Below are 26135 nucleotides of genomic sequence, written 5' to 3'. Positions count from 1 at the left end.
TGTGCATTAATTATCCATTCGCTGAGGCAGTCGTGCTGGGTTACACACAAACATACGCCAACACCGAAGGTCAAACTGACTACACACACTCATCACATCACAACACAGCACACAGCTCCTCTGGCCAATGTTCCAGCAGTTCGGGTACAGCTGTTGTGGAAGAAGTCATGAGCATATGCCCCTCTGTGATTGGCTGCTGGTGTAATGCCCGTGCATGTCCTTCACCCTGATAGTCAAGAGACAACATAATCGGGAAAACATGAAAATATTCTTCAGGTTTTCTCTGTTTATTTTGGCGTAGCATGTACATACACCTCTTCTCTCATAGCTACTTACAAACAGAGTGACAAACGGTCTGAAGAAATAAGCCCAGTGTGATGTTTTCTGAGTGAAATGAAGCGAACACAAAGAGATCAGCAGTATAGCTAGAGATACAGCTGAGACAGTGACTCCAGGCAACACATGACTCACTTATTGCATGGACTTTTAACCACCAATACATAGAAATACACGGATGAGAGCAGAAACACATGTCTGTCAGCATTTAGTACAGTAATTATTTAATTACATGTACAAATACAGACTATGTATAAAAGAGGACACATGTACATTTGTAGATTTTGAGTGCAGGACAAATATGCTTATGTTGTCCAAACGTTGTGCTGCATTTTCAGGCCCAGTGCTGCTTTGCCGTGAAACTCCCCCGTCCAAACCAGTCCCTGTGGATTAGTGAATGTACCTTCTCCCTCCAACCTAGAACACCACACCAGTTCAGACATAAGACAAATAACTCTTACATTTTATATAATAAAAAGTCTGAACTCCCTGTACACTCTTAGTGTTTTTGCATGCAGGAAATAACACTGACAACCCAGTGAAAAACATGACTTCAATATCAGAAGCTAAATGAAGTGTCACAGTGAGAATGTCACCCTCCTGTCCACTAATCTTAATCTAATAATTTATAATTTATCTAGTTACATTTTACATAAATTTGAGAAGGTTTTTCAAAACAGCGAACTTGAACACCTCTGTGTGTCAAAGCAGCTCCACAGTCTACAACATCATGATCAAAGTTATTATATCATGTCAACACGTCTGTACATATTCATACGCTCTCTCTCTCTCTCTGCTGCCGTCTGCGTCACACTTTTGAAATGAATTCATGTTTTTTTAATGTCTGGTTGTGAATGACCACAAGGATTTGTGGGACGGCATGACCTCCTTTCCTTTTGTAAAGGATGGTCTGATGTATCCTATGGATATAAAGGAGATAAGAAAGGAAGCACTGAAGCTCCTTTCCTTAACATTTTAGAAGAGAAGCTCTTCTCATAAATACTTACGGGTCATTTCACTCATTTAGAAGCAAAATAGACTATTCAACTGGACTCCACGTCTGTATATATAAATCTCATTACCTCATTTTAAGGTAACAAAATCACAACAGTTCTTGTTTCCAGGTGAATATAAACTAAAAACATATATATTATATTCAATGTATGCCATATTCTGCACATAGAGCTCCCTAAATCTAAAAGATTGGACCTTTAAGTGGGAAACTTCATATTAGGGTATAACTGTAGCCTTGCAGCTTTATTCTGGTAATAAAAGAAGGCTTATCTGAACTATTAAACATCAGTAACAGCATAATTATTTCGAAACATGTCTCTTTTCATGATACATTAACTGCCAAAAATAACTCCTTTTTTTCACCTGTTCTCCTGAAAGTGACCCTTGTAAGTACAGCCGTCTGGGAAGGTGTATGTTCCCGTGCCGTGGTACATGTTGTCTTTGAATTCTCCTTCATATAGTGCTCCGGAGGGATGCTGCAGGGTCCCTCTGCCATGCATCTGTGAGGAGAGAGAGCATGTATGAGTAACCACATCAGAGGAAGTGAGGCACACACACACACATGCACAGTAAATACATACTTTATCTTCATGCCACTCTCCAGTGTATATAACACCACCTTCTGAGGTGTGTTTACCAGCACCGCTCCTCATCATCACACCTGATGCACACCTGCTGCACTCCCCCTCTGTGGAAGAAGAGACACACACCTGTGTAACCTGTGTAACGTAAATATGTGAAGTCATATCACCAGTTATCACTCACCGTATCTGTCTCCATTTGGGAAGATGTAGGACACCTCTATCGGTCCTTCCCCTGTGAACAAAATAAAGACATATTTACCTGAAGCACCTCAGCATGCACAGGTGTGGAAACACCTGGATGTTTACCTGGAGTTATTATGTCACTTTTCTTCTTGCCTGAAAAGTGGAAATCACATCAAATTAGACATAAGGCAGAGGATGTTGTTTATGTGTGTGCTTGGTGTTAGAAATCTTCATAATCACACCCCACCAGACATCCGTGACAGCTTCCCCCGGCTGGCAGATGGCTGTCAGAACCGAGAGGAGAACGCCAATTTCTGGGATGTGAAAAGTGAAAAACTGCTGATTAAAAAAAAAAAAAGTTTATATTAATATGATATAAACACACACGCTATGTTTGTCTGCTAAAAACACCCTAAATATATCAGGACTGCTCTAAAATAAGCAAAGTGCGTAGTACTAGTGGGAGCTCGACGACGCAAACTGCGGTGTGTTGCCATGGTTACAGCTTTGGTGCAGCGCTAGCTTTTAGGTGCTAATTTAAAAATATCGTCCCATTTAAAAAATATAGTTTATATCGACATGTGTCGCCTTCAGTGCGCTCACACAAGCTTATTATGTTTCTTACATAACAAACAAACTAATTATGATTTCATTTACTGCCTCAAACACCGGAAAGGAAACTTTGAACTCTTGAGTTTAGACCAATAGAAATGACGCATGCTACCGGTGGTCGGAACAGCTGTATCAGGTTTGTTCATACTTGTTATGAAAGTTGTTGTTTTTAAAGTGTTTGCGCAACTTTGTCGCTTGTGATATATTCCCGTGTTTAAGCTTTTAAACCTGTCGACTTTGACCCGTGAAGAAAGCTTTTTTTCTCTGAGCTAAGTTAAATGAGGAGTGAGCTGGTTAGCTGTTAGCTCCTCGGCTAGCTGGAGCTTTGGTATACTTTACCGGCAGACACAATGCCACGTTATTTATCCTGTTTATATCCTGCTCTTTTATAACTCGGCTATGCAAACACACATTGTCGCTCAGCCATGCGTGTGGTGTTTTAAATGCTCGTCGCTCATGTCGCCCTGGTTTGAGTTTGTTAAGTCTGCATGCCCGGTTTTCATTGCGTAATTGTAGCCACCAGCGCTCGCTGTGTGTCAGCCACCATCTCATTGCTCGCACTTCAACTGAAGCGCCACGACGAGCCACCCCACGGCTATGTGCGACTCTGTGCACTGCAGTGCATGTACAGTATCTGCAGCTCTCTCTCTCTCTCTGTCTCTGTCTCTCTGTCTCTCTCTCTGTCCCTCTCTCTCTGTCTCTGGTGTATCCAGGATTATTGCATCCTCTCAGGGCGCACAAGATTCATTCAAGCTCTGCTCTCTCTCTTCACAGATTGTTTGCTGCTATGAACGGACGCTGATTGAAGGTGAGTGTGTTTTTTTAAAGCAATTCGTCATGTGTTTGATAGGTGGTGATATCTGTGATGAAACTCTGTGTTTCTCTCTCTGTTTTTAACAGAGACATGAATGCAAGGAGAAGAGGTGGGAAGCCAAACAGAGGAGGGGGCAGATTTAATAAGCCAAGAGGAGGAGGAGGAGGAGGAGGAGGAGGCCGTGGTGGTGGTGGTGGAGGTGGTGGTGGTGGAGGTAGGAAAGGAGGAGCTGGTCTGGTCTGGGATGACGACGATGATTTCAGCCTTGATTTTGGACCGTCTCGTTCCAGCAGGTATACATTTCTATCATCACAATGTGCTCATTTCCCTCTGATTTCCTCTTCTACCCTCATCTCTCTTACCCTCCCCTCTGTTTACTTGGTTTTGCCGCCAGACCTGGCAAAGCACGAGGCAGTGGTGGTGGTAGTGGCCGTGGCCGTGCAGGTGGCAGGGATGGAGGTCGAGGAAGGGGAGGAGGTCGAGATCGAGACAGGGACAGCAGAGGCCAAGGGAAAAGCGGGGGCAAGGCTCTCCCGAGGTCGCTTGCGAGGCCCAGAACGTCCCCAAAGCCAGGTGACTGCATCAGGCCGGAGGTGAGCACCATGCCCTTGCAGAGGATATTCATGACTAATGAGAATCAAGAACAACTCAAGGAGCTGCTGCGGGATCTGCAGGCCCAGGACTTTGATGCGGCGTATGAGTAAGTACATTCTCCCAAGAGACCAATTGGTGCAAGTCGATGTGAACTCATGTCATCCTTTCTGCCTCAGTGAATCTGGTTCAGATTATTCGGGGGGAGAAGACAATGAGGAGGAATTTGATGAGCTGGACCACCGGGAGGATGGCCAGTTTTGGGCCACTAATGATGATCCTGTGGAGAGAGCAGAGAGCCCAGGATATGAGCCATATGAGTCTGGTGATGAACAGTCCACCCCTGAACCTGTCATCTCCTTATTCGCTATTGGAAAACTCTCCAGGTGATGACACTAGAAATCTTTTTTTAAAGTTTAAGTATTTAGCTCATCTTCTGACCCTTAGTTTTCTCATCTTTCCTTTCTGTAGGTACGGGTTTGACAAGGAGCGCAGCAAGCAGGCGCTAGAGTCTGGTGGAGGAGAATTCGGAGCCACTTTGGAGCAGCTCCTCCATCAGGTTTTCAGCGAGCGATACGGCCAGAAAGCAGTGTCCCCTGATGGGCTCGAAGGGGTTCCTATGGATGAGTGTTTGAGCCAGAGGCAGGAAGAAGCTCTGGCTCTAACTGCCATTTATGGAGAACGTTTCAGTGAGCGCATTTCCAATGCAGTCTGGACAATAACCCTGGACCTCGCATTCATCGCACACAATGCTGCCAGGAATGACAGGCAAGGCGGGAGTCGAGGCGGTGGTGGAGGAGTTGTTAACATCCGTGACGTCTGCCGATTCTACATGAAAGGGCAAGGCTGCCGGTTCGGGGACAAATGCAAGTTTAAGCACCAACTCCCCACTAAAGGGAGATCTGGGGCTGGTTCCCCAGACCTGACAGGCCCGAGCCAGCCTGGCTTCAGCAGCTATTCTCCTCCCGAGTATGAACTAGAGATCCGTTTCCCCAAAGGAAACCGGTACCCGTTTCAGGCACCGATAGTTGCCTTCAGCACCACCGACGAGTCTGTCGGGGCTGCAGGGAGGCTCAGCGTGACTGAAAGGTTGTTTGGAGAAGCGTTGGCCGCAGCAAAGAGCAGCGAGCCTGTTGTTTACACTCTGATCACCGTATGCGAGGATGAAACTACCATGAATGAACTGCTGGCTGTCGGTCATCACAAATACAGCACGCCGCCGCCGGTTGTGGTCATTCCTTCCCCTTCTCTTGCCATAGCTAAGAGTAAGAGTGTGAGGAGCAATGCTTCTGAGGAAAGCAGGAGTAGTAGCACCAGCAGCAGAAGGACAGCTCCACCTAACAACCAGAGACCCACAGATTGTGAGTAAACTTACTTTATTTACTGTCCCTACTTTGTGTCTATAAGCTGAAATCCCATCACATCTGTCTTTTAAAGTAAAAGAGACAGCGGAGGCGGAGGAGCTGGATGAGCGTGACGAGGAAGACGAGGACGAGGTCGTTCCAGTCGAGAGCGAGAGTTACGTCAACCTGAGGAAGAAGATGGTGAATAAGCACAACCTGAAGATAGACAACCTACTGCAAGAAAACAACAAGCTGTGCCGGGAGTTTCAGAGGAAGCAGGTAAAAAAAAAAGTTCAAGTGACAGTTGATCTTACTGAACATCCTCTCCAACATGACTGTATTTTTGATCTGTCGCTGTTTTTCAGTCATCCAGGCGCTTTGAGTCCATGTTGGAGCAGAGGAGGAGACTACCGGCTTGGCAAGAAAAAGAAAAAATCCTCGACCTGTTAGATCAGTGCCAGGTGCTGGTGGTCAGCGGGATGACTGGGTGGGTCTTAAATCGTTCACGAAGACTTAAGTCAAATATAGTGTTATTTTAACAACACTGACACATTTCCTTCCATGTTGTGTGCTTTAAAAATAAACCTAAAGATGACATAAAAATACCAAATAAAGATCCTAGAAGATTGTAACATGGAGATTCTGTTTGATGTTTATTTTCTGTTACTTTGCAGGTGCGGTAAGACCACTCAGATCCCTCAGTTCATTCTGGACGCCTCATTAGGTGGGCGAGCGAAGCAGGTGGCCAACATCATCTGTACTCAACCACGCCGCATCTCTGCCATCTCCGTGGCCCAGAGAGTGGCACAGGAGCGCGCAGAGCGTCTGGGCAACTCAGTGGGCTACCAGATCCGCCTGGAGAGTGTCAGGGTACAGCACGTTTGACATTTCCATCTAGTACGCAAGATATTAAGCCATCAGGTTTTAGTCACTGGGTCCTAAGGATTTGCAACATATTAAGTCCTATCCTTAGTATATGTAACTAAGATTTATATAATAAAATCATAACTTTTACCTTTTTTTTTTTTAAATCCTGACTGCTCTCTCCTGTCAGTCGTCTGCCACCAGACTGCTGTACTGCACCACAGGCGTGTTACTGAGGAGACTGGAGGGCGAGGCGGACCTCAAAGGCGTCACACACGTCATTGTGGATGAGGTGCACGAGCGAACAGAGGAGAGGTGAGAGGTTATCCCGATCACTGCATTCAAGCTAAAGCTCAGACGTTGGCTTCTGAATAATATTTACAGACTTCTTTGGTCACTGTCCGTCTCCTTGTTTCATCTTCTCTCTTTTCTGTCAGTGACTTCCTGCTGTTGGTATTAAAAGACCTGCTCGTACAGAGGCCAGACCTGAAGATCATCCTAATGAGTGCCACACTGAACGCCAACCTCTTCTCTGAGTATTTTTACAACTGTCCCACTGTCCACATACCAGGTAATTCATCATATCTGTTTCCGACATAATATGCACATGACATATTGTACTCAGACACCTCCTTCCATAGATTGTTTCTTTCATTTCAGGACGTACTTTTCCTGTTGACCAGTTCTTTCTTGAAGATGCCATCGCTAAATCCCGGTAAATATATTCGCCTTCGACCACAACAATGTTTCAGCAAACTCAAACTGAAAAACACAAGGGGGAGTCAAAGCGTTTCAGATCCAAGAAAACACACTTTTCTTTATTTTTCCCAGCTACGTCATCGAGGATGGCAGCCCTTACATGCGCTCAGGGAAACAGAACTCGTCTTTCACAAGCGGACAAGGAAGCAGAGGAGGGCCGAGGGACGTGGTGGACGACTTGGGGGATGACATGTGGAACTTCATGTCTTTCTGCAAGAAGGACTTTGTCAAAGACTCCATTCCAGACCAACAGCTCAGCCTGCAGGAGCTCACGGTCAGATACAAAGGTGAGTTTAGAACAAGTATCATGAACTGAACTATTTTATGTACCTCAATGATCAAACTGTTGCATTGTATTTTGCTGTTGTTGCAGATACTAAGAAGTCTGTGCTGAAGACTATTTCTGCAATGGACCTGGACAAGATCAACATGGACCTGGTGGAGAGCTTGCTGGAGTGGATTGTGGATGGAAAACATGACTACCCTCCAGGTAAGAATCACCCATGTATACTCAGAGACTCCAGGCGCTACTCAATTCTCTTGGAAAGTTTCAGTGTGGACTTTGATTTGTTGGTGTACCTTTTTTTTGTTTTCTGTATCCAGGCGCAGTGCTCGTGTTTCTGCCCGGCCTGGCTGAGATCAAGATGCTCTACGAGCAGCTCAAGTCCAACAGAATGTTCAACAACAGGGGCGCGACCAGGTCTGTCTGAAGTCACGTGTGCTTCCCCATGGGTACCACATACAATCCCACTTCAAAAAACCCGAACTTTACCTGACTACAGGAAGGCCAGCTGTTAGTACACACTGCTAACTAATGTCTATCTGGTTTCCCTTCATAAGGTGTGAGGTGTACCCTCTCCACTCAACCCTGACCAACGATGAGCAGCAGGCAGTTTTCAGCCGACCACCAGAGGGTGTCACGAAGATTATCATCTCCACAAACATTGCAGAGACCTCAGTAACCATTGACGACGTGGTGTACGTCATCGACTCCGGCAAGATGAAGGAGAAAAGGTAACGTTGCATTTAGATATTTGTTGCTGCACACAACCAAACAAACAGTAATCTTATAATCTGTTCATATACAATATGACAATTTGGATTGGGTGTCGCAGAACTTGTTTTAAAATCTACATCTCTTTTTTTTTTTAATCTTTTCAGGTATGATGCATCTAAAAGCATGGAGAGCCTGGAGGACTCGTGGGTTTCTCGGGCCAACGCGCTGCAGAGGAGAGGTCGAGCGGGTCGTGTGGCTTCAGGCGTCTGCTTCCACCTCTTCACCAGCCACTGCTTCCAACACCAGCTGGCTGAGCAACAGCTGCCTGAGATCCAGCGAGTGCCTCTAGAGCAGCTCTGCCTCCGGTAAATCCATCTGTTTGCTCTTTGCACAACACCAACCAGCTTTGGTTTTTTTTTGGGTTTTTTTCTAGTAATGCAAATATTAGAAGTTAAATTAGGAAAGCAGCATATCAAATTTTACCATCCCCCCTCAGAATAAAAATCCTGGACGTGTTTGCCGAGCGGGCGCTCGAGTCCGTCTTCTCTCGGCTCATCGAGCCTCCGGCTATGGGAAGCTTGGACGCGGCCAAGCAGCGCCTGCGGGACCTTGGAGCTCTGACTGCAGATGAGAAGCTGACCCCGCTGGGCTACCACCTGGCCTGCCTGCCCGTCGACGTGCGCATTGGGAAGCTCATGCTGTTCGGTGCCATCTTTCGCTGCCTCGACCCAGCACTCACCATCGCTGCCAGTCTGGCCTTCAAATCACCATTTGTAAGAAACTGTACTGCTGATTTTTAGGATCCTTTTAGTAGTGACTGACTCCACGTACTGATCTGATCTATTGAAATACTTTGTATATTTGTCTCCAGGTGTCTCCGTGGGATAAAAGGGAAGAAGCTAATGAGAAGAAACTGGCCTTTGCTGTTGCAAACAGTGACCATCTAGCTTTGTTACAGGCGTACAAGGTACTGACTAAACTCTACTAACAAATAAAGCTTTTATCAGTGATGACCTAGCTTTTCAAATGATGGATGTGTTGGATCTTCCCTCTCTCGCAGGGATGGTGCTGCGCTGCAAAGAACGGCAACCAGGCCGGTTTCCTTTACTGCAGGGAGAACTTTCTGTCTTGGCGAGGATTACAGGTGAGGCGGTGCTCTCTGCAGAGGCTGCATTCTTCTGTAATCGAGTCCTTTTTGTGTTTTTTATTTTAAATTATACAGCTTGTCCAGGGAAAAAAATATGTCTCCTGTGATGTGTGCAGGAGATCGCCAGTCTAAAGAGGCAGTTTGCCGAGCTGCTGTCTGACATTGGCTTTATCAAAGAAGGACTGAGGGCCAGGACTATAGAGCGCATGTGCTCTAAAGGCACTGATGGTATTCTGGAGGCTACTGGCCACGAGGTAACACACGTACATCATAGTGCTGGAAGAGTTTTATTTGTTGTCCCAGTACACATTGATACATCTGCTTTGTCCGTTCCAGGCTAACCTGAACGCTGACAACATCCGGCTGATGTCCGCCATGCTTTGCGCTGCCCTCTATCCCAATGTGGTCCAGGTGTGCGTTCATTCTCTCTCTCCTGAATACGAAACTGAAGCCAGTGATCAGTACGAACGTGTCTGACGTTTGGTTTACACCGTTTCAGGTACGAGCCCCTCAGGGGAATTACAAGATGACCAGCAAAGGAGCGATGAAGATGCAGCCCAAAGCCAACGAGCTTCGCTTCATGACCAAGAACGACGGCTGCGTCCACGTGCACCCCTCGTCTGTCAACTACACAGTGAGATAAAAGAGAAAAACATGTCGTCATGTAGTTAAGCGACAAGCCTCGTGACTATTTTTTTGTGCTCCAGGTTCGCCACTACAACAGTCCCTACCTGGTTTACCACGAGAAGGTGAAAACGAGCCGTGTCTTCATCAGGGACTGCAGCATGGTGTCCGTCTACCCGCTGGTGTTGTTCGGAGGCGGGCAGGTCAACATGGAGCTGCACAAGGGAGAGTTTGTCATCTCCCTCGACGACGGATGGATCCGGTTCGCTGCCTCTTCTCATCAGGTCAGAGATAAGAGACGACAGAGTTATTAGTTTAGAACGAAGCTGTTTGGAAAGTTTTTGCACGTGAAAACGTTTTTGTGTGTTACCCAGGTGGCTGAGCTGGTGAAAGAGCTGCGCTGGGAGTTGGATCAGCTGCTGGAGGACAAAATCAGGAACCCGAGCATGGACCTGTGCAGCTGCCCCCGCGGCTCCCGCATCATCCACATGATAGTCCACCTCATTACCACACAGTAGCTCTGCTACTTAACGCCCCCCTTCTTGTTCACCTCAAGGGCTTAATGGATGGAGCTCTGTGGCAAAAATATCTCTCTGCTCCTGCATCACTGCCACAAATTGATTTTAATAACACGTTAATCGGTGAAATCCAGGTCAAGAGTCCTGAACCTGGTTTGAATTTGTGTTGTATGTATCGCAGACAGATCGGCAGGGCGGGTACTGTACGTGAACCGCACCATCCTGCTGCCACCTGACGCATCGGTATCAGTTTACAGAACAAACTGCTGTTATTGTTGCTGCACTAAAGACAAAATTTTGCCTTTTTAAAGAAAAAAAAAAGGCTCTATGCAGGTGATCTACAAACCTCCATCAATGTTTCTGCTGGAATAAAGTCTAACTTTGACAATTTTGAAATGCAACAATAGATTTTTTGGATGCCATACGAATACTGTAGAGGCATAGGACGCACAGTTGATTGTTGAAATTTGATGTCAGATATGATTTGTACATTTTATTTTAGGTTGTGCGTGTCTCACTCACAACTGAGAAGTTTCTTGGGTCCATATTGGATTTCTAATATGCTCACAGTGGCTGCATACTTTGTTATGAATATTTATTTGTGTTGCATGATTGACGAGCGATCCAAGAGCTTCTGCATGATATTTGGGTTGTTTTACATTTACTGAATGTATTTAACTATTACAGTGATGTCACAACTACATTTTCACAATGTCAATGCAAGGGCTTTTTAAATCAGGAGAATTTGGTGAGGATTGCCAAAGAGTGATGAACTACACTGCACTAAAATAAAAAAAGAAGCAAACATGGCTGACTGTGGGGTTTTATTTCAATTGTAATGGATTCAGTTATTTCCATTCAGCTCTGGTTGAGCATTGTGTTGTAGCTAAAGCTGCGTCCAGGATGCAACACAGGAATTTACTGGCTCGTTGTCGCTGAGGCCAACCCCTTCATTCTGTCCTGTCTCTATGACAACAGGACATAAACAAATGAGGTATCACTGTCCCCGCTGAAGCCATTCAGTTGCCACTTACAACAGTGCCAAGTCCAGACCTGGTAAGATAAACGGAAATGTTTTTAATTTATTCCAAGTGATGAAACTTTTGTGAAAATGTTTTATGTACTGTTAAATCATTAAACACTGATCTACTGTTAATTACAGCCTTTGATGTACATTTCATTTTACAGTCGGTCAAATAATCACCTCATATTGCAAGCGACTGTGACATCTTTCACCATGGTAAAGTACATGTAACATTATACTATTAAAACTATTCAATGTAGTCAAAGTAGAGCAAACTAAGTGGTATAAAACATCTGTATTATATTTTCTTCCAAGCCCACAAAATCCAGGAAATCAAGGTCCCACAGTACAAGCCCGGCTAAGAAGACCAGGAGTCCAAAAACAACCAAAAAGAGATCGTCCAGTGCCAAATCCCCCAAGACCGAGGTGGACATCCTCAGCCCGGCAGCCATGGAGAAAATCTACTACATTGCTCACAATGCAGTGCACTGTCTGGAGTTGACAGGCTTTGGGCCACAATCAAAGAAGAAGAAGAAAAAGAAGAAGAAGAAGGGAACAAAACAGAAAAAGAAAAAGTAAATTATTTCTGCCAAACTTCAATGAATTTTCACCCTTTTTGGTTAAAGCGGTAGCTCCACATAAAACCTTTTATAGCAGCACCATCTGGTGGACACAAGCCAGTAAAACTAGACTTCATTTATGAGGCAAAGACTCAAACGTCATTATCAAGAACTTTATTGTAAGCTGAATGATTCAGAACTGTGTTTGCGCTAATGTCATAAAAACTTTGGCAGTCGTGGATAAACTGGAAGCTTGTAAAGCCAAATGTTTGAAGACAACACAGAAGACATGTTATCTCCTGATGTGAAAGTAATGAACATCTTGTGTAAAACACCACAGTGCATCCAAGAAAGTGCCATCGTACTGGATTTAAAGTGATCCCACCAGTTTAGCTGCAATATTCTTTAAATCCAAGTTTTTGCACGATTTATCTTTTTTTTTTTATAAAAAATAGGCTACAGTTTAAAATATGCCTATAAAACTAAAAGGAAGAAACAAATGTGGCTCCAGGCACTGTTTATATATTCTCAAACATATTTTACATCAGTCTTTAAATCAAATGTATGCTTCTTATCGTAACCCTGTAAAATAAATAGTTTCTCTCCAGAGTCCATCTGTTCTGGTTTGCAACACGCTCCCGCTCGGCTCACTCTGGGGGCTTCTTCTTGGCCTCCACGTCTTTTTTAAAGGCATCGATTTTCTTCGCTATGTTGGGAACCTAGACAGGAAAAAGCACGACAGTCAATACATATCATACGCGTATACAGTTGCTAGTTTATTAGATACAATCAGTTGAAAGTAATGCAATAAATCTACATTTATTAGGGCATTTATTAATTCACTTGCAGCTAATGTAGACAGGGTGGATGAGAAATTACTCATGAATAAGAAATGTGTAGAATAAATAAAGATACATATAACAATAAAAGTCTAAGGCAAGTTATTACTCCATGAACTATTGACTATAATGTACATCACTGAGGGGGGGTTGGCAGGGTTCCCACACCTTTTTCATGAACAAATTCAAGCACTTTTCAAGCACCTTCAAGCACCAGTTTTTCCATTTTTCCAGCACCTTTAAATAGGTAGCCTACTAGTTGTGTTTGCCATGATGGTCATGGGAAGCGCAGCGGTGCCACTGTATGGCATAATAATATGGGTCTAATTAGCATTATTTCATATGGTGGTAGATTGACTGTTTTGATTTTTAACTAATTGTGAATTGGCTTGTATTCTCAGCTTGTGAGCGGTGTATTGTGTAACTACCATAGCGCAATAACAGGGACAAATAGACATCACAAAAAATTCAAGCATATTCACAACCTTGAAAACACTGAATTGAAATTCAAGCATTTTCAAGGAATTCAAGCACCCGTGGGAACCCTGGGTTGGGGGCCCCACATACTTGTTTGTCTGTAGGAGGGCGTGGTAGAGATGAGGCCGTGTGACAACTCGTTTAGAAACAAACAAACAAACAAACAAACAAACAAACAAACAAACAAACAAAAAACAGACTTACGTCATAGTTTTGAGCCAGATACATCCCCACAACATTTCCCAAGGTGAAGCCGGCCTGAAACACAAATAAAAACATGTCATTCAAGGCTGAAATATCTGAGAATTACTCACAAACATTCATTTAAGTGCCTTTTATCAGGTGACATGTTTTAAGTCAATTAACTGTGAGCTGTTTGGTTGGTGACAGCAGCTTCTCGGGTTTGTTTACAAAAATAAATGACTTTCACAGCTAGTTATCATCGCGCTAACACATAAGCTACTTTCGCTACTCCCAGCATCGATGTCAAGCCTGAAAACGTTTGTTAAACTCACCAGGAACTGTAGCATGGTGGAAAAAACGATGGTTTGGACGCCGGCAGACTGACTTACTGACTTCAAACCAGGCAGTAAAGTTAAAGGTTAGAGGAGGAGAAAGAAGCAGCCTGCTAACGAAGCTAGTGGGAGCTAGTCAGCAACAACGCGTACGCGCATGCGCCAGAAAACGAGACGTTATTTTCGGAGCGCGCGCGCGCGTGTTGTAGTCTTTTGTCCCAGCCTGCGCAGTAGTTTTCACACATTTGAGGACTACAACTCCCAACCCCGCCTCCCTCCAGCTAACCGTCGCTTGTTCAGTGGGTGTTGTTGCAATGGTGGTGTCGGTGGGACATTGAATGACTTTGGCTCCATCACGAAAACAGCCGGTTTATTCATTTTTATTCATTAAACCGCGAGCATGGAGGCTCTTATCCCCGTAATAAACAAACTGCAGGATGTGTTCAACACAGTGGGGGCGGATATCATTCAGCTGCCGCAGATAGCAGTGGTGGGGACTCAGGTAAAATGCACTGACTGTGTGTATTTTGTCATGCTAGCTAGATAACCTTGCATTATTGTTAATGTATGCACAGATAAATGTCAGATTATTTCATAGGACATATGAAAAGATTTAGAGTGATGATAAATATTCAGATCACTAAATGAATTGAGGCCTTTGTAGACCTGCTGTAAATCTCCTCTGCACTGGCAGTGACAGTGAAATCTATTTTCATCTTCAATCAGTGCTATTTTAATATCCACACACACACACACACCAACCTCTGTTAGCCAAAACCAGGTCACCGCTTTAGGAAAAGACAGGTGCAATCATGCTGGATCTTCATCTAACACCATCACGTCTCTTATCTGTGTCTTCCAGAGCAGTGGCAAGAGCTCAGTGCTGGAGAGCCTGGTCGGCAGGGACCTGCTGCCCCGTGGTACCGGCATCGTTACCAGGCGACCTCTCATCCTCCAGCTGGTCCACGTAGATGCTGCGGATGCAAGGAAGAATGATGAAAGTGGTAAGCACGGACTCCACCAATGAATCCACTGCTGTGTTCGGATTGAGCTTCACTCCTTTGTATGTTGTGTTGAAATTATTCCGTGCAAGTCACCCATGTTTGAGGTGTTTAGGGAGGGGACATCATTGTTTGTGTCCAGTGTGACATGACTCATGTAATATGCTGGTCTGTCTCTCTAATCACTTGCAGATGCCAGAGTGTGAAAGGGCACATTGCTCCACAAAGGTGCATTGTACATGTGTCTCCACGTTTAATAACCCGAATTAGCTTCTTAGCTGTGCTCCCTCCTCTTCCTCAAAGTCGCACCTGTGACTTCAGCCGCCGATCCTGATGTTAGCCGTGTTTGTTTAGTTTTCTGCACAGTCACCTTTCGAGTTAACACCCGCGTTGAGTCCGCTTTGAGTAACCCGCACCGTTTTGTTATGTCACACAGGCAGAGAAGGCGAAGAGTGGGGCAAGTTTCTGCACACGAAAAATAAGGTTTGACTTTTACGATACAAAATAATTCAATTTATACTCTTGACTCTTGCTCGTCTTTATTTTTTTCTTGTGTTTCTTTTTGCAGGTCTACACAGATTTTGATGAAATCAGGCAAGAAATTGAAAATGAAACCGAGCGAATATCAGGCAATAATAAGGTGAGATATGATGGAGGATGGAGGGGCTATTTTGTGTGTTTTCTCATACGGACATATCAGATTTACTGCCGCTTTAATCTGTACTGTTAAGCGAGGAGGAAAATCTACAGAGCACAAACGATGCTGTACTGATTGTCAACAAAGTTGCCGTTAACTTTGGTCTTCAGATGACAGTGTAGGAAAGACAGGATAAATATTAAGATGCATATATAAGTAAACAATAAAGCTCTGAGGCAAGTCATTACCAACAACCGTAGCAGTGAATAATGTGAGTTTCCTTCTGTCTTTGCCTGTTAGAAAACTAGGTGCACATTCTGGGCTAGCTGCAGGCGAACCAAAGATTAGTGACTAACACATAATGTGTACAGAGAATTAAAACGAGATGAAAGCGAATATAACTTGTCTTTTTTTTTTTTTTTCTACAAATCTGAGCATGTGTGAGTAAAAAACTTGACTCTGGATATAGCCCTGAGCTGAGGAAACTGGATTTCAGAGCAGAGCTTATATAGTATGTTTATCAAATCTGAGACCACAGTGGAAAATCACACCGACATTTTTTTGGCATGTAGCTCAGGGCTACTGGGGCCCAAAGGGTTTGGAGAGGCTTCTAGGAAGCTGAAAGGGAGGCAAATGAGGACAGACTTGCTCTCATTTAGCTTTGTAAAACTTTGGGTTATTTACATAACTACACTTCTCTGAGTGTCTGACGCTGGAGCCGGCCTCTTTGTGACCTCCATCAGAAACTTTCCTCCCCTCTAAAAAAAAATAAAATAAATCCATCTTTGAAAAACCCAGAAGGTAATTTACAATACTTATTCTATCTGTTTTCAAGATATTTGTATAATCCTCAAAGACTTTTTTTAATCACCTGGATGGGAAAATATTTACTGTCCCTGGAAGGATAAAAAAGATTTTTAACCTGTTTCTTAACTTCTTACCCTAATCCTAATCCAGACACAGATATGTGGCTGAGAGACAGAGTTACAGCTTGGGAAATGGTTTAAAAGTCTTTTATTGTGCAGCATACAAAACATTTTTTTCATTCAGATGTTTTAGAAAAGTCGCAGAGGAACCATAAGTGTGAAACATCGCAGGATATTTACTTTTCAGAGAACCAAATGTTAAGCTCTTTGGATAAAATGTTATTCTAATACTCAAGAGGCACAAACGGGCTATATTTCACACCCAAAGCAGCTCTATGACATGATAACATTATTATCATTATCATTATCAAACCATAGATTTTACACCCAAAAGCATATTTTAAATGTACCGGTAAAACAGTGCTTAGCTCTTAGCACACAGTACACGTCTATTCTTTTCTTGTCCTCCTGCAGGGGATCAGTGATGAACCCATCCATCTGAAGATATTTTCTCCGCACGTTGTCAACCTCACGCTGGTGGATCTGCCGGGAATCACTAAGGTAACACATTCTTTACTTAACGCTTCCTCCTCCCTAAGACAAGGCTTTGATCCTTTCGTACCGCGAGGGAAGTTTGTTATACAACGCCCAAAAACCAAGATTTACCAGATGCCTGGTCACTGGTGTCTGTCTGTTCAATGCGTTTGTGTGTTTTTGATATTTGCAGACTTCAGGGGATTAATAACTCGTTCTTGATGCTTCTGAACCAGCTGTCAAAGCTCACCAGTCTGCAGGCTTTGATTCCAGTCTCATTACTTCCTCCCCTCTGGACGAACATGCGTTAATCTGAGAAATCTCCCGCTGTAGTTTCTTAACTAATCAAATTGAGACATACTCGTGTCTTTGCTTTTAATTGGATATGTTCCCTTTAGGTGCCCGTGGGTGATCAGCCTAAGGACATCGAGGTTCAGATAAGAGATCTAATCTTGAAGCACATCTCCAATCCCAATTGTATCATCCTGGCTGTCACCGCGGCGAACACAGACATGGCCACCTCGGAGGCCCTCAAAGTGGCCCGGGAGGTCGATCCTGACGGTAAGAAAGACTTAGAGGAAGATATTATCTAAAAAGCAATGTGATAATCAGAGCAGTGAGTGGTAAGAAGACTAAAAGAAGGAGTGTGTTGGTCGTCTCACCAGGCAGGAGGACGCTGGCTGTGGTGACCAAGCTGGACCTGATGGACGCTGGCACTGATGCGATGGACGTACTGATGGGCAGAGTCATTCCTGTCAAACTGGGGCTCATTGGAGTTGTCAACAGGTCAGAAAAACTATATTTACCGCACTGATACCATCCATCATCATAACAGAGATGCAGAGAACAGAGACGAGTGGACTGTGATACATTTTTAATGCTGGTATATCAATATCGAGTTATAAATTCTTGATTTAATTCAGTTTAATGAACACCTACGGTATCATAACATACAATGCATTAGGCAGCATAACAAGGACCGTATCATGAGCAAAGTGTTGCTGTGTTATTGTGTTTTACCTTCTTAGGAGCCAGCTGGACATCAACAATAAAAAGTCTGTGGCTGACGCAATTCGAGACGAGTACGCTTTTCTGCAGAAGAAATATCCATCGCTCGCCAACAGAAATGGAACCAAATACCTGGCCAGAACCCTCAACAGGTAAATGTGATTATGGATATTATTATATTTAACTTTTTTTAAAAGCACAAAGCCTCACTCGTCTGTCAACATTAGATTAAAGTCACTTAGCTGTCGTTTTTTTCAAAGCGACTTACAAAGGGAAACAATCAAGTGAGAGGGATAGATTTGGCATGTCCAGTTGGTAGTGTTAGTAGAGGAGGTACTCTCTGAAGGGCTGGAGGTTTTTAAAGGTAGAGCGGGGCACAGCACTGATCTGGTAGGAACTGGTAGGACGTTCCACCAACAGGGAACAGCAGACGAGAAAAGTCTGGATTGCCCTGAGCGTACGGGCGGCAGAGCCAGGTGTCGTTCATTGGAGAAGGTAACATATGTCTGTATAATGGCCTTCAAGCAGGTGGAGAGATTACTTGATAGAAAAACATTAGCTACAGGTAGCCACTGGAGCTCGATGAGCAGCAGGGTAACATGTGCACTTTTGGGCTGATTGAAAGCGAGACGTGCCACCGCGTTATGGATCACCTGAAAGGGTTTCACTGTGCAGGCTGGAGGGCGTTCTGTAGTAATCGAGTCGTGAAATGACCACAGCCTGTGTCAGGAGTTGGGCAGCATGTTGAGTCAGGTAAGGTCTGATTTTTCTTATGTTGTAAAGTGCAAAGTTGGTCATCGATCATGACTCATACGTTTCTCACTACCCTGGTAGGGGCGAGATATAGGGAGTCAACTTTCAAAACATTTTAAGCCCCCAGTATCATTGTGAAAACAGGTGCTTGTTTCGCAGCAGGGTTGTGTCAGTATTACTTAAACCAGCTCAGACTCTTTGATAGTTACTCTAAAGAGCTTTTCAGAAAAGACCATGGTCAGGACTGCAATCAAAAGAGTTCAAGTATAGTGAGCATTTTGATTAGAGTTTGTCATTTTCAGGCAAAAAAAAGGACAAAACAGTTGTGAATTATAAATGTCCAGAATGCTTTAAGAAAAAAAAGAATGATTTTATTGGTCCAGTAATGCAGAAATTCTTTTTTCATTTAAGTTTTATGCATATAGGCCAGAAATACAACCACACACACACACACAAAGGGCTTATAGACATGTAAATGTGGAGAGATGGGTAACCATGGGAGCAGTTAGGGGGTTCAGTACCTTGTTCAAGTGCCCAGGACGTGAACTGGCACCTCTCCAGCTACGAGTCCAAGTGCTGGACTTGAACCTGCCAAGCCAAGTCCCTACAGACTGTGTGCACCAGATACCCCCCGACCTTTGTTTATAAAAAAATATACAGTATATATAGTTCTTAATGTTTGAGTTGGAGTTGTGACAGTATCAGATGTTTAGCTCAGACTATAATTTCACATATCTGTGTAAACCCTCTTGCCCTTTCCTGCCATAATGTCAGGTTACTGATGCATCACATCCGAGACTGCCTCCCCGAGCTGAAGACACGGATCAACGTCCTGGCAGCCCAGTACCAGTCCCTGCTAAGCAGCTACGGCGAGCCCGTCGAAGACCAAAGCGCCACCTTGCTCCAGCTCATCACTAAGTTCGCCACAGAGTACTGCAACACCATAGAGGGCACGGCCAAATACATCGAGACGGCAGAGCTGTGAGTACCTGGCGCTTCTCCCCCTCTCCGCCACATGGTGATGCTGTTGATCCAGCACAGCCGAAATGAGCAAAACAACTGCATTGGTTTCATCATTTAATATTATACAACTTGTAAGTTGAGGCACGCACGGCCTCTGTGAAGGAAGAGCTGACAGGAGAGCAGGGGCCACAGGGTTCACATCACAGCTAATATCCCTCCGCTGCTATTTTTCAGGTGCGGTGGAGCCAGAATTTGTTACATATTCCACGAGACTTTTGGCAGAACATTGGAGTCTGTGGATCCTCTGGGAGGACTCAGCACCATCGACATCCTAACAGCCATTAGGAACGCAACCGTGAGTGCTGCTGCCTCTTGATCTTTTAGATATGACATCATTAGGGACGCCGGCGTTCTGACTTTTTGTTTTTGTAGGATCCTTTCTGTTGCTTTTTGTTTGCTGTGGGCAATGATCCGTAACCTTCAGCTCCCCTCCCACACCAGGGGCCACGTCCATCCCTGTTTGTGCCCGAGGTTTCCTTCGAGCTGTTAGTGAAGAAGCAGGTGAAGCGCCTGGAGGAGCCCAGTTTGCGTTGCGTGGAGCTGGTCCACGAGGAGATGCAGAGGATCATCCAGCACTGCAGCAACTACAGCACACAGGTAATCGTCTCTGTCACACTTATTTATCTTTTCCCCGTCACGCGCAGGCGTTTACATTCAGCATGTTTCGTCCTGCAGGAGCTGCAGAGATTCCCTAAGCTGCACGAGGCCATCGTGGAAGTCGTCACGTCCCTCCTGAGGAAGAGGCTGCCTATCACCAATGAGATGGTACCTTCATCTCTTTTTGAGCTGTCATCACCCGCAGTCTTTATCTTTTAGGCAAGATGAGAATCAGAGCGCTCAGATAACCGGGGTTGTCCTCTTTTCTTGTCTTAGGTGCATAACTTGGTTGCAATAGAGCTGGCCTACATCAACACCAAACATCCAGACTTTGCAGATGCCTGTGGGGTCTTGAATAACAATATAGAGGTCTGTACTCAGAAATACAGAACATTGTTCTGGAAACCTGATGTTGCTGAGATTTATGTTGATTTATTTTTAGATAAATAATAAGTACTAATAGCCATTCATAGTGAAATGTATGGGAGCTAATAGAAGCTACAATATTCTGTGTCATTGTGTCATTTTGAGGCATTAACTACAAAAACTAATATTGAAATGTAAAAGTTTTACCATTTCAAAACCCTGATTTTAAGTTTTAAGTGTTTTTGCTTTTTTTTTTGTGTCTAACAACCATTTTCTGATCTGAATCAATTTGCATAATCCAGATTAGTGAAATTTAGACAGCAAAATTCAACTTTACTTAAATGAAAACAACTTGAATTAATATTAATATGTAAGATTTAAGGGGCTGTGTTTACAGAATGTGGCAGAAATATATAAATAGTATAAATGACTATTTTAATTAGTGTATAATCACCTGAGAATAAGAATTATTATGATATTGTTGCCTTACAAAAAGCCTTTTATATCTACAGATGCCACGGGTCCACTGTAGTTTCTCCTTTTATACTAGAAAGGAGAAACTAAGATGTGAGATCTTTAAGATGTAAGATCACTTTGTTCATGATGCGTTTTTTCACTAAATTGTCTTCCATACTTTCACAGGATGTGTTGAAGTTTTTGTAATTTCGTTCTCGTGTTCGTAGGAGCAAAGGAGAAACCGGATGAGAGAGCTGCCCGCTGCAGTGCCGAGGGATAAGGTAAAAGAAACACAACCTTATATTTTAAAATAAAATAACAAGTAGCTCATCTGTTCTAATATTTGGTTGCAGTCTGCAGCGTCCCGAGTATAAAGGGGACTTGTGCAGTGTTAATCACTCATAGCACTACAGGATGAGGATCTGTGAACCAAATGCCTCGGATAGTTTCCATCAAGGAATTTTATCCCACATGTCCTCTCTCCTTCTCAGGAAGCCTCCTCTCTTCCCCTCAAATGACTTTCGACTGCCAAAGCTCCTTCCCTCTGTCTTTCCACATTTCTTCTCAGTGTTTTTTTTCTTCTTTTTTTTTTCTTTTCTCTTCGTTTCTGCTCTCATATTCCTGCTAGTCTGTTGGCAAAGGCCCGGCTGGCCTGGCTGTGGTTTCTGGCGAGACCCCTACGTCTGGAGCAGACATGGACGGTGCCAAGGTGGGCACATATGCAGCTCGCTGTCTCAGTGCGGGGCCGCCTGTGGTGGAGCATGGATGTGTGGATGTATGGATGGATGGTTGGATAGGCATGGGCTGCTGGCATGCACTCTGATCTTTGTCTGCTGATGCCCTGCTCTTGTTTCGCTCTCCCTCAGCCTGTGTGGACTTGCACTAACAAGCGTTGTGTTTTCTGCAGAGTCTGTTTCCCCCAAAGTTGGTCCACCTGTCTCGTAGAAAATGCCTTTCTTGCCCTCTATTTTCCCTTTCCAACCTCTTTAACACTTTGGTTGCCCTGTTTTCTTTTTCTACTTTAGTTTATAGGAATTGTGTAAATCCTTACCACTGTGCACCACCTACTCAAGCCTGTTCAGTACTATTTTGGGGGGAATGACAATATTTTTTTTTAGCCATGCTAGAGGCACGACTCAGGGGATGGCAATGTGGGTCGGTCAGTTGGTCGGTCCATCACTTTAGTCCAGACTGAAATATCTTACCAGCGACCGAATGGATTGCCATGAAATGTTGTACAGTCATTCATGGGCCCCAGAGGATGAAGCCTACATACTGTGGTGACCCCCTTGACATTTCCTCTAGCGTACATTTGGGGGTTTTTCGTGTGTGTTGTCTCAAGAGCAATTGGATTGATCGCCATAGAACGTTGTACAGATATTTATGTAATCATTTAACCTTTCATCTAACGTCTTCGTCAGGTGAAGGTTTTAATTGGTCCGATGTTTATGACCAGACGCTTGTGAATGCCTCAGCTGCACTCTGTTTAATGTGATTTAGCAAATATTAGCTCGGGAACTCGCTAAATTAAAATGGTAAACAGGTTAAACGCTGTGCACGCTCTACATTGGTATGTTAGCATTGTCATTGAAAATAAAGTAAAGCCAATGCCGAAAACTGCAGTTCCTCAAACATCCACTTGAGGCTGGCTACAAAACATGTTAATCTCCATAAGTCCCCATGTTCAAATGTCCAACTTCACAGCAGAAATAAACCTGTTTACAGCCTGGTACAAAAAACTGTTTTGGTCTCTTTTGGACTGCGCCACAGATTTTGAGCTTCAAAATGTATCTCCGGAAACTTGCGGGTGACATCACGTGCACGCCGTCCATTATTTTATACAGTCAGTGGTGAGCATGTTAGCATGTTGATGTTAGCATTTAAAGCAGAGCCTCTAGCATGGCTGATTTTTTAATTCTTTTTATTTACTGCATTGCCTCTCTGACTCCCCCTCTTTGACTGCTGCACTAATAGTTGAGCTCACTTCCTTTCTCTGAGCAGTGGAGGTGTCTTCCCAACTTGATCTCCATGACAGAGACATTTATTGTCAGTGGGTCTATGTACTGTGCTCAGTTTTGAATATTTAGCTTCAAGTTTCTGTAATCTCTTTTTGTGTACATGCCTGTTTGACTCGTCTTTGCACTGTCGCATATGATGAGCCGGTCGAGGTTATTACGTTACTTACTCTAACCATCTTTTCCCTGCGAATATGAGAGAGGCGCTGCTCTAATAATTTGATAGCCTGGGTTGTGTGATGACATTTAATCTTCATTTTTCTTGTGTTCCCGGCTCCTCAGGCCCCGGCAGCAGGACCCCCGTGTGAGCAGGACGGCACAGGGAACTGGAGGGGGATGCTGAAGAAGGGGGAGGAAGCCCCCGGCTCTGGACCTGGAAGCCCCCTTAAAGGAGCTGTCAACCTGCTGGATGTGGTAACTAAATATAAGCACATCAGCATGCCTCATTATGAAGACTCCAGTATTTTTCAGCGAATTGATTAAAACATTGTCTCCCTTTTCCCTCAAGCCCGTGCCAGTTGCCAGGAAGCTGTCATCACGTGAGCAGCGGGACTGTGAGGTCATCGAACGCCTCATCAAGTCTTACTTCCTCATTGTACGCAAGAATATCCAGGACAGGTAGGCCAACGAGTTCCTCTCCTATGTCTGGTGATTTTTCTATATTTTGGATGATCGACAAATAAAAAAAGAGCAAAACCAACATTGAACTAACAAATATTGTGATATATGTGATTCCTCAGAGCTCCACTGTTCTCAAAAACTATATTAAAAACACACCAGTGAGCCACATTGTTGCACTGGCTGGCATTTTTCCTCATAACCATGAACACACACACAAAATCCTGCTGCCGTAAACACTCACTGTTGCATCAAATACATGAAAATATCCTCAACAAATGCAATATTTGCTCTTGCTTGAGTTTGCTGAAAACTCCAGTGCCCAGCTGTTCTCACACTTTTTGAAAGAGCAATGAATCAATCAGACTTTATTTGTATAGCACTTTTTATACAAAACATGTAACACAAAGTGCTTCACACAATAACACCCCAACACCTACCCCCAACCCTCCACCCACATACAAACTGAGATAGCGCCATCTCATCATCTTGCAGTGAGGAAACACTGGAGGCAGGTTAAAAATGAATAAAAAATAAATGAATAAAAAATAAACCCATTAAAAATGTATAATAGTGAAATAGTAATCATTAAAATGTATTAATAACTTGATAAAATAGTATAAAAGTAAAGCATAATAAAATATCCACATAGCTGAAAATACATATATATATATGAAATACATATATATATGAATATATATATATATGTGTGTGTGTGTGTGTGTGTATATGTGTGTATATGTATATCTATTATCTATATATATATATATATATATATATAATCTCCATAAGCCCCCATATTAAAATGTCCAACTTCACAGCAGAAATAAAAATGTTAACAGCCTGGTACAAAAAACAGTTTTGGTCTCTATCGCTAATTCCAATGTTCATGACAACTGTACAGAGTCTGAATTTTTATTTAACTCACACTCAAATTATATTAAGGCATAAAGTTATGCATAATTAACAGCATGGTCGGTCTGATTAAAAGGTTGCTGCCTGCTGTGATCATCAGTCGTATTTCATTAGTTTTTATGTGATTCAACATCGTTTAACCTCTTTTCAACCCTATCAAAGTGGATTTCTTTGCCATATTATTGGTGTATGCCCCCCTAGAGCTCAGCAGAGATAAAGATATTTAACTCTTCGACAGGCATGGCCACCTGAAGGATCAAACTCAAGCCTCCTCCATCTGGGGGAGATCACAGTCACCAGGCCATCTTGCGTCCTTGTTCTAAACCATCTGTTCGGTCTCTCTCTCTTCCTCCCTCCTTCCACGGCAGCGTGCCGAAGGCAGTGATGCACTTCCTGGTCAACCATGTGAAGGACAGCCTCCAGAGCGAGCTTGTTGGCCAGCTGTATAAATCTGGCCTCCTCAACGATCTGCTGACTGAATCGGAGGACATGGCCCAGCGGCGCAAGGAGGCGGCCGACATGCTACAGGTAACAGGCTCCCCATCTTGTAGTGTCAAGTTTTCTCTGATAAATTCAGGTTCCCTCGCCTGTCACTTGATTGTTATTTTGTTTATTTAATCTCGTCCCACAGGCGTTGCAAAAAGCCAGCCAGGTCATCGCTGAGATCAGGGAGACACACATGTGGTGAAAAATCTGATCTATCTCCTCATCATGCCTCAAGGACAGACGCTCCATGCACTCATCATGTCTGAACATGAAGTTTTGGATTTGCAACCATGAAAATGCACTGATCTGATCCCTGCTCTAATGTACAGTAGGTATCACATTAGCTCACAAAGCTACCTGAAAGAAAAATGTAAGTTGTTTATTTAAAATGCTTGATGTTGTTGAGTATACGAACATGCACTGCCTCTGTTAGCTAAAGTTCAAGGTAAGATTTTAGAAACTGTAGTTTCCCCCCTCGTCTTCTCTCCCGACGGCTCCTCGAGTAACCGAGAGTTCAGCCAAAGCGCCAAAAGCAAAGTAATTTCCATTTTTGACAGACAGTGGTTAACCAGAGTGGAAACAGACTTTTGTGTGAAATAGAAATGATCATCTCCTCATCTGCAGGCTTTTCATTTTAGCTGTCGTGTCAGAACCGGAACCTCACAAGTGAAAGCAGGGATTGGTTTGTTGAATTTAAATACATATTGTTCCTGACTCGCTGCGAATGTTAGTCCTCTTACCTGTGTACATACTCCAATTTTTTTTTTTTTTGCACTATTGTCACCACACTGTACTGAGTCCATCCTGACACTGTATTGCCATCAAATCATTATTTATTAATGTGTTATTTAAGTGTGTTGATAATGTAATGAGCACTATTGCAGCTTGCTGCGGTGAGTCATTTAATTATGTTTACATATCGCTGCCTACATTGTGAAATTTATGGTGCACTGTGGTTCTCTGTGTATGGTTCCCAAAAGAATAAATAGAGCTATTTTATTGCTGGTTGAATGATTTGGATTAATTTATTTTAAGCTGTTTAAACACAGCAGGGATCGG

The 26135-nt window shown here is 43.6% G+C and overlaps 5 protein-coding genes across 6 annotated transcripts; 3 read left to right on the top strand and 2 right to left on the bottom strand.

Moving 5' to 3' along the window:
* Positions 1 to 403: 403 nt before the first annotated feature.
* Positions 404 to 2587, bottom strand: morn2 (MORN repeat containing 2). The gene is made up of 6 exons (XM_019278961.2): positions 2365 to 2587; positions 2241 to 2270; positions 2116 to 2166; positions 1932 to 2038; positions 1714 to 1850; positions 404 to 753 (listed from the first exon to the last, which is right to left on the bottom strand). The coding sequence occupies exons 1-6, from the start codon at positions 2369 to 2371 to the stop codon at positions 642 to 644; spliced, it is 444 nt and encodes a 147-aa protein (XP_019134506.2). The 5' UTR covers positions 2372 to 2587; the 3' UTR covers positions 404 to 641.
* Positions 2588 to 2758: 171 nt separating this feature from the next.
* Positions 2759 to 11193, top strand: dhx57 (DEAH (Asp-Glu-Ala-Asp/His) box polypeptide 57). Its single transcript, XM_019278960.2, has 25 exons — positions 2759 to 2865; positions 3504 to 3537; positions 3630 to 3836; positions 3938 to 4243; positions 4314 to 4520; positions 4606 to 5495; positions 5572 to 5756; positions 5843 to 5964; positions 6152 to 6347; positions 6532 to 6656; positions 6779 to 6912; positions 7002 to 7056; positions 7173 to 7387; positions 7474 to 7590; positions 7704 to 7800; positions 7941 to 8114; positions 8262 to 8462; positions 8594 to 8870; positions 8969 to 9064; positions 9158 to 9241; positions 9361 to 9498; positions 9581 to 9655; positions 9744 to 9878; positions 9952 to 10152; positions 10243 to 11193. Exons 3-25 carry the CDS (start codon positions 3634 to 3636, stop codon positions 10384 to 10386), a joined length of 4377 nt encoding a protein of 1458 aa, XP_019134505.2. The 5' UTR covers positions 2759 to 2865; positions 3504 to 3537; positions 3630 to 3633; the 3' UTR covers positions 10387 to 11193.
* Positions 11194 to 11325: 132 nt separating this feature from the next.
* smkr1 (small lysine rich protein 1) lies at positions 11326 to 12410 on the top strand. The gene is made up of 3 exons (XM_010749157.3): positions 11326 to 11442; positions 11575 to 11626; positions 11726 to 12410. The coding sequence occupies exons 2-3, from the start codon at positions 11624 to 11626 to the stop codon at positions 11987 to 11989; spliced, it is 267 nt and encodes an 88-aa protein (XP_010747459.3). The 5' UTR covers positions 11326 to 11442; positions 11575 to 11623; the 3' UTR covers positions 11990 to 12410.
* stmp1 (short transmembrane mitochondrial protein 1) lies at positions 12130 to 13961 on the bottom strand. The gene is made up of 3 exons (XM_010749145.3): positions 13802 to 13961; positions 13491 to 13544; positions 12130 to 12689 (listed from the first exon to the last, which is right to left on the bottom strand). Exons 1-3 carry the CDS (start codon positions 13814 to 13816, stop codon positions 12618 to 12620), a joined length of 141 nt encoding a protein of 46 aa, XP_010747447.1. The 5' UTR covers positions 13817 to 13961; the 3' UTR covers positions 12130 to 12617.
* Positions 13962 to 14071: 110 nt separating this feature from the next.
* Positions 14072 to 26081, top strand: LOC104933661 (dynamin-1-like protein). Of its 2 annotated transcripts, XM_019278942.2 has the most exons (19): positions 14072 to 14303; positions 14664 to 14805; positions 15239 to 15285; positions 15371 to 15442; positions 16780 to 16866; positions 17238 to 17400; positions 17505 to 17625; positions 17868 to 17999; positions 19375 to 19581; positions 19798 to 19918; positions 20065 to 20220; positions 20299 to 20388; positions 20497 to 20589; positions 21270 to 21323; positions 21671 to 21751; positions 23340 to 23471; positions 23566 to 23675; positions 24959 to 25118; positions 25222 to 26081. In XM_019278942.2, exons 1-19 carry the CDS (start codon positions 14202 to 14204, stop codon positions 25276 to 25278), a joined length of 2127 nt encoding a protein of 708 aa, XP_019134487.1. In that variant the 5' UTR covers positions 14072 to 14201; the 3' UTR covers positions 25279 to 26081. The 2 variants fall into 2 exon arrangements, with proteins under 2 accessions (XP_019134487.1, XP_010747469.2); XM_010749167.3 differs by lacking the exon at positions 21671 to 21751.
* The last annotated feature ends 54 nt before the right edge of the window (positions 26082 to 26135 follow it).

Source organism: Larimichthys crocea, chromosome XX, assembly GCF_000972845.2.
Source record: "Larimichthys crocea isolate SSNF chromosome XX, L_crocea_2.0, whole genome shotgun sequence".
Taxonomy (NCBI): Eukaryota; Metazoa; Chordata; class Actinopteri; family Sciaenidae; genus Larimichthys; species Larimichthys crocea.
Note: the sequence above shows the minus strand (reverse complement) of the source record. Positions and strands in the feature narration are given on the sequence as shown.

What these genes read in the sequence shown, in the direction of transcription:
- dhx57 (XM_019278960.2), top strand. Translation starts at nt 3,634, where the DNA reads ATGAATGCAAGGAGAAGAGGTGGGAAGCCAAACAGAGGAGGGGGCAGA. An exon ending in GGACCGTCTCGTTCCAGCAG is followed by an intron (nt 3,837 to 3,937) that starts GTATACATTTCT and finishes TTTTGCCGCCAG; the next exon opens with ACCTGGCAAAGCACGAGGCA. An exon ending in GACTTTGATGCGGCGTATGA is followed by an intron (nt 4,244 to 4,313) that starts GTAAGTACATTC and finishes TTTCTGCCTCAG; the next exon opens with TGAATCTGGTTCAGATTATT.
- morn2 (XM_019278961.2), bottom strand. An exon ending in AAGTGACATAATAACTCCAG is followed by an intron (nt 2,167 to 2,240) that starts GTAAACATCCAG and finishes TTTTGTTCACAG; the next exon opens with GGGAAGGACCGATAGAGGTG. An exon ending in CCCAAATGGAGACAGATACG is followed by an intron (nt 2,039 to 2,115) that starts GTGAGTGATAAC and finishes CTTCTTCCACAG; the next exon opens with AGGGGGAGTGCAGCAGGTGT.
- stmp1 (XM_010749145.3), bottom strand. An exon ending in ATCTGGCTCAAAACTATGAC is followed by an intron (nt 12,690 to 13,490) that starts GTAAGTCTGTTT and finishes TTTCCTGTCTAG; the next exon opens with GTTCCCAACATAGCGAAGAA.
- LOC104933661 (XM_019278942.2), top strand. Translation starts at nt 14,202, where the DNA reads ATGGAGGCTCTTATCCCCGTAATAAACAAACTGCAGGATGTGTTCAAC. An exon ending in ATCTGCCGGGAATCACTAAG is followed by an intron (nt 16,867 to 17,237) that starts GTAACACATTCT and finishes TGTTCCCTTTAG; the next exon opens with GTGCCCGTGGGTGATCAGCC. An exon ending in CTCATTGGAGTTGTCAACAG is followed by an intron (nt 17,626 to 17,867) that starts GTCAGAAAAACT and finishes TTACCTTCTTAG; the next exon opens with GAGCCAGCTGGACATCAACA.